We start from the raw sequence: 13,410 nt of genomic DNA on the forward strand, positions 1-13,410 counted from the left end.
ACCTACTCAAATAAACCAGCAATTGAAAATAAAGACATCAGTGCTACAAATGGCTATGACATGGAAAAACAGCAAAGAATGGACTGGCATTTCTATAACCACAAATATTTCTTATACATTTCCAAGTGCTTCATATACAATGAATTACTTATGAAGTGCAGTGAATGCTTGAAAGAGATTAGAAAATTAAACAAAAACAAATTTTAAAAGATAATGAATGACTGATAGGTCTTTTGTCCAGAGTGCTGGAAATTTAATGTCACTGCTTATTTCTCACACGTCTGCTTTCCTGGCACACTGTCCACACTCTGACTTAGAAACATGGTATTACTTTGTACACACAGTTGTTTGGCCAATACTGGAACTTGTGTAAAACCACGTTTTTTAGATAAAAGAAAATACTGAATAAATTCTGAGCAATTTTCATAATAACTTGAGAGAACTGACTTTCAGCAGTTCAGTAGCTAATACTTGAATGCGGCATTTGAAGGAACAAAACATTTATTATCATTGTGGAGAGCATACAAGTTTATCATTGACTGGAACAAACCCACTCGTGCTGTACTGGACTTCCATATTGACACTGAGGAAACTGTTGCTCTCCTATACCAATACTGCACACTAAACTAAACTTCACTGAGGGAATGAGAACCTCCAATGAAAGAAAATCTTGCTCTATATATTTGTGGCTAGTATGAGCTAAATTTTTGTGCTAGTTGAAATTTTGTCCCATTAATCCTGGAGGCATGCAGCGAGCAGAATAAGTCTCAGCTATAAATAAGCTGAGTGAATTGGAGAACTTACGTAGGTTTTAAAAGGATTTGTTTAATTATTTTATTGAAACTTCTATTTTGCCCAAACTATTTGATGCCTTTTTTTTCAAAAAGACAATACGTTTGCCGATCGCACATTATGTTGTTTGTCGGCTAAGGAGGTGATCATGGTACCTGTTTGGTAGGAGCAATTCTTTGGAACTAGGCACAGGTGGAATGTAAAGATCAGTGGTAAAGCTTAAGGGGAGAATAAGGACTAGGGTTAGTGATGCAGGTAGCGGGGCTGCGCTAGTCTGGTTTGCTAAAAAAAGAAAATGAAATAAAAGTAAAATCAAGCCTGAAAGTGGAACATAGATAGCCCCAGAAGTGGAGTACAGGTGGATGTGGAATAGGAGTTCAGGGCAGAGTGCGCTTCTTAAGCAAAGTCTGACATGTGTGGGCACTGGGCATCTCTATAACGATGTCATATAAATAGAAAAGCAGATCATCTCCTCGCCACTTAATCCCTAGGAACACATAATCCATTCAGTTCAAAAACTCACTACATTCAAAGAAACACTATGATAACCGTTCGTCTTTTGTTTAGAACCTGCACCTTAATAGTCACTTGTTGAAAACCATTGAGCACGGTAGGATAAGTTTGTTATAAGTGACACAAAGTGCATTAACTTTCCTCACCAGTCTTTATCAATATGTGGTATGAGTAATTACCCAAGGAGTCAAGGTGGCATTTTTCAGCAACCTTTTCCCCTGACTACAAATAGTCTGCCCCTCCTAAATCTCATCTAATTCTAAATCTCATCTCATTCAGCAGGACCTCAAGAAGATAAACAAAAAAAATGGATGTTCTGTGCCTAAATGGACTTTTTTAAATGTATTTGACTCTTTGCAACTATGCAGGAAGTTTGTTAGGACTATGGAGTAGGCTAACAGAAACAGTGACACAAGCAGAATTTAAAGCAACTAACTATTGGGCAGGGAAATGAGACTAAACTCTCACAATTCAATGGGCTAAAGGATTTCCTTCTGTACTAGTAAATCTGATTGAGGGGGAATTTTAACTTGACCCAAAACAGGTGGCACCTTATTGGGTTGACCACGTCACTTGAAATGCAAACCTTTTTCAGGTTTGTGTCTCAATTAAGTATGATGGGTGAGGTGAATTCATAATTCAGTATGAATTATTCTTGAATTTTAAAATGGTGATTCTCTTGTGTAAAAATGTAAGTGAAACAAGATAAATGTAATTACACTTTATATTTTATTTACTTAGAATAACAATGCCAATGACAACTCTTTAAACTAAATGAAACCTCTTACGGTTGAGATATAATGTACCACGAAGAACTGTCAACTTCAAAATGAGCTTCATTAGCATACATCCAATATCATGAAACAGCACAAGCTTACTTACTGTGACAATCGTGTAGTGGTTAGGGAAGGTTTTGGTCGGGTACACTGGTATCATATATGGAGTATGCACGCCACAGGTATCTGCCAAGAATCATGATAAATAGAATAAAGATTTTTTTATTCCATCTTTTATATTTCACTGCAAGTAAGTTCATTTGTCAACATAAACCTGGAGTTTGGAAAGGCATTTAACACTCCCATGCAAGACTTGGGTTGATGGAATAGATACTGGTGTACTAGATTGGATCAGCAATTAGCCAGTTGCTGACAACATTGTGTTTGAGCGTGTGCAGAGATATCCTGCTGTCAGTGCTGCAACACAAAGCTCGGTGTTGGGATTGCTATTGTTCATAATTTTTACAAACTGATGTGGAAGATGAAATCACTTTTAAAGTTAGGAAAATAATTTGTAACGTACAGCAATTCTGATTCTTTACTTGCAAAAAAAGGTAACTTATCTTAGTAATTCCGTTATCTGGTTTTAATAACCTGTTCAGCTGGCGTGCGACCACTACAAACGCATCCTGCAGGTCTGCGCACAGTCCCCAGGGAGTGTGTACAACTCCTGTGTTCTCAGTCGGTCTCAGATCCCTAACTTATTCCAGGGTCCACAGAAGCTGCAGGGATGGCTCCTCGGGGAAAAGGGCTACCTGCAGAGCATGTGGCTGATGACACCCATGCGGCAGCCTCAGACTGCAGCAGAGTGAAGGTATAACGAGGCTCATGCTGCAACTTGCAACTTGATGGAGGAAACCATCAGGATGCTGAAAATGAGGTTCCGGTGCCTGGACCTGTCTGGTGGAGCCCTGCAATATAGTCCACAGAGGGTGTCACACATCATTGTCGCCTGCTGCACACTTTACAACTTGGCACTGCAACAGGGAGAGCAGCTGGCTGAGGAAGAGATGGAGGAGCTCTACGTCTCCTCCGATGAAGACGACATCAACGGGGACGAGCGTGAGGACGTCCTCGAAGGTGAGGGTGATGGTGATGAGGCCATCGCACTGGCCAGAGGGGGCATGAGCTCTGGAGGCCCTCATAGCTGCTAGATTTGTGAAGGAGACACCATAGATCCTCACATTGCATCTGTGAACGTTTGACTCCAGTCTGGCTGATAGCAGCACGCATACCCTCTATGAAAAGGCTCCTGTTATGGAGGCCCTAATAGTCAATCGATTCCAGGAGGATGATGATGACATGCAGTGAGGACACTCCATAGATCCTCACATAGGCTCTTGAGAATGTCTGACTCCTGTCTGGCTGAGGGCAGCTGGCTTGTGCTCTGTGATCAGGGTCATATCATGGAGACGCAGCTGTGAAACTTTAAATGCACCTGATCCTTTGTCAGCCTTCAGCACCTGAGCCCTTCAGGAGCACAGTGTCACTGGTCACAGATGCTGAAGAGATGGGGGCCAGCCCACCTCAAAGATGCTGAGAGCACACAGAGAGAATGATGGAACTCTGTGATGCCTGCCCACTACATTCTGGCAGCAAAGCCAAGCACCATCGAGGTGCAGACATCAATAACATGTTTAGGGGGTGTGAGGCCGGACCATCGCTTTGACTTGAAGGATGCACAAAAGACAGGGAAGAGGCCCTTTACTGAGACACCTGTCTTTATCTTGTGACACAAGCACTGCTCATCAGAACAAGGGACCATAGGCAGGGAGACATTCTTGGGAGTTTATTTACAATAGTGAATATTATGTACAAGTGATTAACACCGTGCCCAGGCTGTGCAATAGCACCTTCGCCTTTGAATCAGAGGGTTGTGGGTTCATGTCCCACTCCCGGAAACCAAGAACTGTGAATGTACTCGAAAGAGTTACAATCTGTGACTGTTGATAACTCGAAAGAGTTACATTTTCTTAGCCTTCCTAACCCTGCTGCTGCATCTTGGCGTCCTCTGGAGAGCCAGGACCTGGAGAGCACCGGCCTACTTTCGGGGTACTGCTGTGTGGCCTGTGGAACTGGAACTGTTGGGGTCACAGGAAGAGGGAATTCAGATGTGACTTGCAATCTGAGGAGTGCAGCGGACATCTGTTCCTGATGTTCCTGAGCTTGCCTTTGCAGCTCCAGCAACTGAGTTATGTCTGAGTCCAGAGGCTTGTCCTTTTTCAGCACTTGGTGGCTGCCCTCTTTTGTAGGGTACTGGCGCTGGCCACAGCTGTCACGACCTCCCAAGCTGGATTAGTGATGTTGCTCCCCCTCGTGCTGCCAGAACAGGGGTAGAGGACATCACAGCAGGCCTCCACAGCATCCAAGGGCGCTCAAGGGACGCATCATTAAACCAGACTCTGTAGTCTTCTTGCCTTTTGGGGCCATGTCTCCTTTGCAGTGGTCCTGGGCTGCAAGCACTCAAAGATGTGTACACAGCACTTTAAATATGGCACCCGGCGTGATGAAGTGGTGAGGTGATGGCATGGTGGACGAATAAGAGCCCACCTGGCATCAAAATGGCGTGTTTCCCAGGAATGCATGATTAATAAGGCAGGATTGGGATGATACGATGTGAAAAGCCGGCATTGCGGCCGGCGGGTAAAACGTCTTTTTTCCCATCCGCTACCGCACTTAGTGGAAATCTGGGATGATTCAGTCCCTTGTCTAACTCCTGAGGAACAATGCAACTGTCACCCCCTGATTGCGGCCCTCTCCCAATCCTAACAACCCTCGCACCCCGACACCCCACCCCCACTGACTCCCTGACCCAGCCCCCAACACCCGATTTCACCCCTGACCCCCAACGACCGCCCCCCACCCCCCACAAACCAAACCTGACTAGCCTTTCCCAACCCGACCCGAGTAACCCCCGACCCACCTGCCACCTTACGTCATCTACCTGCCCACTTACACACCTACATATTTACCCACTTATTCACTGACACACTGAGAAGCTTAGGAACATTTAAACACTTACCACAATACCACAGCTAGTGCCATATAAAGGGGTCTTTCCCCGACACTCCAGCCCTTCAAGGGATTGCACGCTCAGCATTTCTGGAGAAGCCAGGCTCGGAAGACCCGGCCAGAAATGTGGAGCATCTCCTAGGCACAGCAAAGTTGGAGCAGAGCAGCAATCCGATGATGATTGCCGCTCCTCTGAACAACGGGGCCAATATAACAGATGGTACAGTGAATTCATTTAATTCTAATGGAAATCATATGGAGTAAGGCTACTCTGAATGTAAAACAGAACGTTGGTTGACTTGCTGAATGTTCCATGTAAATAGCTCATGTTTTATTTGAATGTGTCTGATTACACGAAAGTCTGTATCATTTTTTTTCCTAAATGTGTTGTGATCTACTATTCATTGCCTGCTTCAGTCGATCACAGCAAAAACAGTTAGGGGGACAAAGCATTGATCGACAGTAACCCAATTACAAATAGGGACACCGTGAAAAGAAAAATTGAAGAAGGAACAGATTTGAAATGTAGGCCACTTAAATTTAAGTTTTTAAAATGAAAGCACTTTAGTTAGACATTTTATCTTCGGTATTCCAGTCACTACAATGACATCTTTGCATAAGAGATGACAATTTTTTTTTCAGGAAGTTCTGAAAATCAAGAAACTCTGAGGGCTAAATTGAACAGCCCCAAAGACCGGTATGGGGATCGTGATGCATGATTATCCCGCCCCCATTGGTTGAGATGCAGGCAGCATGCCAGCTTCGTGCTGCCTGCTTATTAAAACCATCTCTGCACGCAGCCAGCGTTAGCCAGGCAATTCATTGTCTGCACACCTCGGCACGGGGCCTCAAAATTGTAACAGTTTAGCACTTCTTAAAGCTAGCCTGCATTGCTTACAGTTAGCCCACACCTCTTAAAGGAAAGCTGCAGTGTGGTTGGTGCTGGGAGTCATGCAGGAAGTGAATCTCACCTAGAAAACAGTGAAAATTAGCACAACATGGAAGAGAGTGGGCTCCGAGGACTTCCAATGCTGCACTGAAGGTCTTGGTGGAGGTGGGAAAGAGGTACCATAGGGAACCAGGGGATCCTCCTGACACATAGCCCATAAGCAGTGGAAGCAGATAACCATGGAAGTCAATGTCAAGAGTCTAGCCCTGAGGACCTGGATGCAGCACAACAACCTCGCATGAGTGACGAAGGTCAGTGAACACATCTTCAAATGTCATATCCCATCAACTACACCATTAGCTTTACACACTGCTCAATGCATCACACTCCCATCACTCACCCACTAACAAACCCCACTCAGGACTCAGACCTTACATTTATATGCTCCACCGCACATTCACACACAACACTGCTGCAAGTCTCACACCCGCATCTCAAAGCTGATGTACACTGCCAGCAATTCAACCATGAATGGCACATTCCCCGAATATATTGGACCACACTCAATGACACATTCCCTCTCACTTGCAGGACAATGTGGAGCACAACCGATGACAGCAGGATCTAACCAAAGAGGGACAGGCACCTTGGCATGCCCATGGAGAAAACGGTGTTGGTAATTATTGCTAAGGCCATGGCCAGCAGTGGAGCTAAAACCACAGAAAATGATGATAACATCATACCTAATCCTCCTTCTCGCATCCAACTCCCTCCTCAGCCCACAATCTCTTCCAACTCGGTAGTTGCAAATGATGTAGTAAGCATACACCTCTTACTTCCACCAACGCCCACCCACCTTCCGCCTTCACCATAACCTTACCCTTGTTCCCTTCTCCTTCTAGATACCCAAGAGCTGCAACCTGGCCAGGCAGTAGAGGAATAGCAAGAGTGATAAAGACACATTGTCATTTGATTTCACACTCACAGCTACCACCAGCAGAATTAGAGGATTGGATTAAAGGCAGGGTCTGCGCATAGTGAGAGATTGGGCATGAGTGGCCTGCAGCCAAGGCAAGGGGCAAAAATATTGCAGTCGCCAGGTCACCAGAGGGTACATTTGCAATGAATTCTGCTGCAGAGGACTCAGATGAGGACTTCAATGAGGCAGGCTACAGAAGAAAGCTAGTGGGCGTACACAACTAAATGCTCGCTGTTTTGGCAAACCTGATAGAAAGCGTGCATTAAATGGCAACAAAAATGGACAAGTCCAGCACCAACTCAGCACAGTATTTTGAGCAGCTTCAAGTCCATTCTTTCCAACACAAAACTTATGGCCAATTCTATTCACACATTTGTGAATGCAACCACAACATTTACTCCACTGAAAATCTATTTAGATAAACTGTGGAAATGTATGAGCCACAGGCTCAAAATTTGATGGTTAAACATGAAACATTAATAGATTTAAAATCATAGCAAAGTTACACAACAGGAGGAGGACATTTGCTCTGTTGTATCCATGCCAACTCTCTTTAATAACTACTCAGCTCATCCCACTCCCCACCCTTTCTCTGTAGCTCTGCAAACTGTTTCTCTTGGCTGCTTATCCAATTCACTTTCAAAAACTGAAAAGGAATCTGCCTACACTCTCAGACAGTGCATTCCAGATCTAACCACTCAGTGTATAAAGATGTTTTTCCTCATCTAACCTCTGGTCCTTTTGCCATTCACCTTAAATCAGCGTCCACTGATTCTGAACCCTTCCACCAATGAGAATAGTTTCTCTCTATCCACTCTTCCCAGATGCTTCATAATTTTGAATATCTCTATCAAATCTCCTCTTAACCTCTCTTCTCTAAGGAAAACATCCCCAGCTTCGCCAATCTGTCTCTATAACCGAAGTTTCTCATTCCCAGAGCCATACTCGTAAATCTTTTCTGCACCCTCTCCAATGTATTCACATCCTCCTACAGTGTGGTGCCCAGAATTAAATACAAAACTCCAGTTGTGGCCAAACCATAACTCCCTTACTTTTGTTATGCCTCTTATTTATAAGCTTAGTTCTCAAGATATTCAAATAATATTGTAAATTAGGAGAAAAGAGCTGAGGTCTATAAACTTTATAATATCAAAGATTTTATCCTCCTCTCTAATAGATTTATATATATGTGTATACTTGGTGCAGTCAAGGTAAATTATTCCATTTTCTTGGCCATTATTTGGCTTCCTTGCAAACACTGATGGTCAATTTGGAAATTTGAGCCATGCCAACCTTTGGAACATTCTGAACATTTTGTAAGGACATTTTTCTTTTAAATAATCCATATTTGTCCCTATTCCAATTGGCACTGATACACAATAACCATCAACTTAAAGATTAAAATGAAACATCATCACCATCACAATTAATTTTTAAGACATAACTTGTAGGCTGCCAGGAAAATCTATGGTCTAATGCATGACCAATAAAATAGCTGATACGTGGAATGGCTATTGAACATCTTGCACGATGCAAGAGACTTGCACCATGAGAACAAATTGAAGCGGATTTGTGGGAAGGAAGAAGGAGTTTAAGCAATAATTATCAGAATACATTTACATAAACAAGAGAATAGAATATATTTGTTCTTCTCCCTTTTAATGCTACTTACTCAGTTTGTTTATGACAGGCACAGAACTCTTCCACTTCTGCAAATAATCAAATCTGAATCCATCTAATGAAAACAAGATGACAGGAGGCCGAGAATACCTGTAAAAATGAGAATGTTGGATTGAAATTCAGACTTAAAGTTTTAAAACATTTTCAGAAAAACAAATACTAAATGAATTCAGAAATTCAAGTATATTTTTCTCTGATGCTTTTATTTATGTATGAAATAACCAACATTTTCATATCTCATTCAGTAATTCCTTGCTTAACATCATCCCGGGGCACTGGCATCAGTACTAGGGTAGAAGAGAGCTGTTCCGGTGGGATGAGCTTCACTTGATCCATACTGGGACCAGTGTCCTGGCGAATCAAATAACCAGGGCTGTAGAGAGGGCTTCAAACTAAACAGTGTGGGGGGGAGGGTTCTGAAGAGGGGATACATAGGATGACAAAGCAAAAGGATATGGCAGCATTGCAGGGCAGTTATCTAGGCAATGATACCCAGAGTGTGACAGGAAGAGACAGAGTGTCCAAACATAAAAGCAAAATATAAACAGCAGCAAATAGGGTTAAAGGGGGGAAAAAATGAAAAAAAAGGCAAAATTAATGGCTCTTTACTTAAATGCACGTAGTATTCGGAACAAAATAAATGAATAAACGCAACAAATAGAGGATAATGGGTCTGATCTTATAGCCATTGTAGAGACATAGGATGGGGGGGAGGGTGCAGGAGCGGGCACGCACGTCCCCAATTGGCGCTCCCCGATTGGGGGTGCACCGCCATTTTAAGTGGGCGGGCCAATTAAGGCCCACCCAGTGTGACGACCGCCCGGAAGTGCTGTGCGTTCTCTGTGCGGGCGGGGGGGGATTCCCTCAGCCGGGAGTGCGCAAATGAGCGCACTGATCTCTCTGAAGCGAAGTGCTGCCTCAGGGAAATTGGCTCAAAATTAAAACTTTTAACGTAAGTGTTTAAAAAATTTCCCTGACATGTCCCTTCATGTAACACTGTCACATAAATTGGGACATGCCCATCACTTTAACTCAAACCTTTATTAAATATTTAAAAGCCTCCATGAAACCTCATCCCGCCCGTGGATGAGGTTTCATGCTTTTTCTTAAGCCCGCCAGGGCTCCCGGCCTGCCCACCAGCCCTAAAGGTTGGACGGGCAGCCCTGTCAATTACTTTAATTGGTTTATTAATGGCTTCAATTGGCCGTTGACAGGTCGGCGGGCGCACAGCTGACTTGGCTGCGCCCCTGCCGACCTGAAAATGGGAATGACGCGGGGTGACGTCTGGAGTTCCGCACGACGTCATCCCACGTCATTCTACGCGTCGGCGAGCAGGCCTCGCCCCCTGCTCGCCGACCTAAAGATCCTGCCCATGGTTACAAGGAGATCAAAGTTGGGAACTAAATATTCAGGGGTATGTGACTTTTTGATAGGACAGGCAGGAAGGAAAGGGCAGTGGGGCAGCCTCATTATTACGAGATGGAATAAGTATGATAGCAAAAAATGATCTTGGATTGGAGGATGTAGAGTCCAGATGGGTGGAGGTAAGGAATAACAAGGGGAAGAAGACACAGGTGGGAGGACTCTATAGGCCTTAACAGTAGATATGCTATAGGACAGAGAATAAATCAGGACATAATGAGGGCATGTAAAAAAGGCATTACATTAATCATGGAAAATCAAATTGGCAGAGGTAGCCACAAGGAAGAATTCATAGAGTGTATTTAGGACAGTTTCCTAGAACAAAATGTTGTGGATCCAACACGGGTCAGGCTACTTTGGATCTGGTAATGCGTAATGAGGCAGGTTTAATAAATGACCTCAAAGTAAAAGATTCCCTAGAAAACAATGACAGAATAAGGTGAAATTTATCATTCAGTTTGAGAGTGAGAAACTTGGGTAGGAAACAACTGTGCTAAACTTAAATAAGGGTAATCACAGATGAATGAGGGCAGAGTTGGCTGGAGTGGACTGGGAAAGGAGTTTAGCAGAAAAGACGTTTGATGGACAATAGCAGACATTTAAGAAAATAGTTCATGATTCACAACAAAGATATATCCCAGTGAGGAAGAAAGATTCTAGGAAGGGGATAAACCAACCATGGTTAACCAAGGAAGTTAAGGATAGTATCAAATTAAAAAAAAACATACAATATGGCAAAGATTAGTGGTAAGCCAGAGTGTTGGGGAAGTTTTAAAAACAAACAGAAGATGACCAAAAAAAAAAGAGAAAATAAACTTTGAGGGTAAACTAGCAAGTAATATAAAAACGGACAGTAAGAACTTCTTTAAATATATAAAAAGGAAGAAGAGGTGAACTTAGGCCACTTAGAGAATGAGGGCGGGGAAATAATAATGGGGAACCAGGAAAAGGCAGAGGAGTTGAATAAATATTTTGCCTCAGTCTTCACAGTGGAAGACACTAATAGCATTCCAAAAACTAAATAATCAAGGGGCAAAAGGAGGGAGGGAATAAATACAAAAACTATCACTCGAGAAAACGTGCTAGGGAAACTAATGGGGCTAAAGGACGATAAGCCCCCTGAACCTGATGGGTCGCATCCTAGGATATTGAAGGAAGTAGCTACAGAGATAGTGGATGCACTGGTGGTAATCTTCCAAGAATCCTTAGATTCTGGAAAAATCACAGAGGATTGGAAAACTGCAAATGTTTTGCAATGTTTTTGCAACTGCCTTATTAAAAAAGGGAGGGAGACAAAAAACAGATAACTACAGGGCAGTTTGCTTAACTTTTATCATTGGGAAAATGTTAGCATCCATTATAGAGGAGGTAATGCATAATATAATCAAGCAGAGTCAGCATTTTTCAACCCATGGATGAAGGGGTGATTGCATGCATCAAGGACTATTGCCAAAGAAGAGCTTTTTGAAGGCCATCAGGGAAATGGAAGGTGACAATGCCCCTACCCTAGAGGAATTTTGGAAGAATTATAACATCTTTAAAGCCATTGAAAACATCTGTGTGGCACGGAACGAGGTTACCTCATCCAATATGAATGGTGTGTGTGGAGGAAGTTGTGGCCAGAATGTGGGCTGCGTGGAGCTTATTGAGAAAAATCCAAGAGATGATTGTACAAAATGGGCAAGCAAATTGGACTGGATGAGCTAAACACTGAGGATATTGCAGAGTTTCTTGTCTCTGATGCGGAGGCATGCCTACCGAGGAACTGAAACAAATGGAATAATAGAGGGCTGTAGAGGGGTAGGATGATGAGCAAGAAGAACAACCAGCCAAGACAATTAGCTCAAAATCACTTGCTGATGCCTTGAAAAAGCTTGAAGATACAATGGCCATCTTTGCTGAAGAAAACCCTGATAGGGAATAGTTCAAGAGTAAACAGAAGTATTAACAGTGCAGTCAACTGCTACAGGGAGCTCCATAGAGAACAGGAAAAAGAAAAAGTTCAGCTGTCAGTGGAAAGCCCTAATGCAAAAAACCCTTCAAAGGTCGCTACAAGGGGTTCAACTAACACTCCTCAAAAAACCCTTCTAATAGACCTCCCAAACAGTCCTCCCAACCTCCATCACTAATGGGGATCCTGGGTGATGCTTCCTTTCACTAACCAAGCAACATTGAGGCAAAATGAAAAGCTTCTACCCAAACTGTGACCTGAGAGTTATGACCTAGGCTTTGAACAATTTCATCTTCCCTTTCAATTCTTTCTGGGTGATCCACAGGGCAGGATTCTATGGGTAAAAGCAAAATACTGCAGATGCTGGAAATCTGAAACAAAAACAAAAATTGCTGGAAAAACTCAGCAGGTCTGACAGCATCTGTGGAGAGAAAGACAGAATTAACGTTTCGAGTCCGTATGACTCTTCTTCAGATTCTATGGGTAGCGGACTTTCCTGTCCCACCAAAAAAGTTGCCAAAAAACTTGTCCCCACTCCAGCAGTTGCGCACCCCCCCAGCTATTCAACACTGAGAAGCATTAATTGACTTGAGATAGGCCTTCTGCTCCCATCTGGGAAGAAGGTCCTGCCTCTGAGTGCAGCCAATCAATCTAATTGGCAGTTAGCTCTCTGGTCCCAGCAATGCCACCAGGAACTGTGGCCACTGCAGGGGCTGCATCCAGTCCCCAAAGAAGAACCAGGAGCCAGAGGACAGATAAGTTGGGGGCGTTCTCAGCAGGGCCAGGATAGGAGGCCCAGGGGTGGGCGCGGGGGAGAGGTTAGGGGCAGACCTTCAATCGGAAAAGGGGGCCCATGAAGCATGCACTCCTCCTTTCCTGCCCAAGGCCAAAGCAGGCTTACCTGTCAGTCTTTTCACCCATCGCCGACCTCCTCCTGCCAGCTGAAAAATTGCAGCCAGGCAGGAAGTGGTCCTTAAGTGGCCATTGAGAGCCTGAATTGGCACAAGGGCAGGCAGGCCACCTGAGCTTTTGTGCGCTGCCCGTTAAATTACAGCCAGATAGGTGGCAAGAAAGGCACCAACAGAATTTTACAGGCCCCTTGGCACATGCAAACCCACCAGCAGGGGACCTTAAAATTCTGTCCACAGTTCAGCAGTCAAAGGTCAAAATAAGAGCAGCCCAAGAACCATTGATCTTCTTATCCCCTTCTCTCCATATGAAAGCAGTTAATTTCTCCAGTGTGTTCCCTAATGGCTGAGCCAAGACCTTGAGCTCAGCATCTAAGCCTATGAAACAGGCCATCAAAATGCACACGTACTGCCATAAAAGGAAGGGATAACCAAGCATTATAAAGTTTTGCTCATCAGATTGCTCCTTACCAGGCTTCATGAGCTCC

General features: G+C 43.8%; 1 protein-coding gene across 1 annotated transcript in view; it reads right to left on the reverse strand.

Annotated features, from left to right (window-relative positions):
• LOC144680751 (venom phosphodiesterase 2-like) overlaps positions 1-13,410 on the reverse strand; it is a 181,823-nt gene that overhangs the window by 108,561 nt on the left and 59,852 nt on the right. Inside the window, exons 5-6 of the mRNA XM_078542090.1 lie at positions 8,634-8,731; positions 2,188-2,267 (exon numbers count right to left, since the gene is read on the reverse strand). Coding sequence (XP_078398216.1) covers positions 2,188-2,267; positions 8,634-8,731 — 178 coding nt within the window. The remainder of the gene's footprint in view (positions 1-2,187; positions 2,268-8,633; positions 8,732-13,410) is intronic.

The sequence above is a fragment of the Cetorhinus maximus genome, chromosome 5 (genome assembly GCF_964194155.1).
Source record: "Cetorhinus maximus chromosome 5, sCetMax3.hap1.1, whole genome shotgun sequence".
In the NCBI taxonomy this organism is placed as follows: domain Eukaryota; kingdom Metazoa; phylum Chordata; class Chondrichthyes; order Lamniformes; family Cetorhinidae; genus Cetorhinus; species Cetorhinus maximus.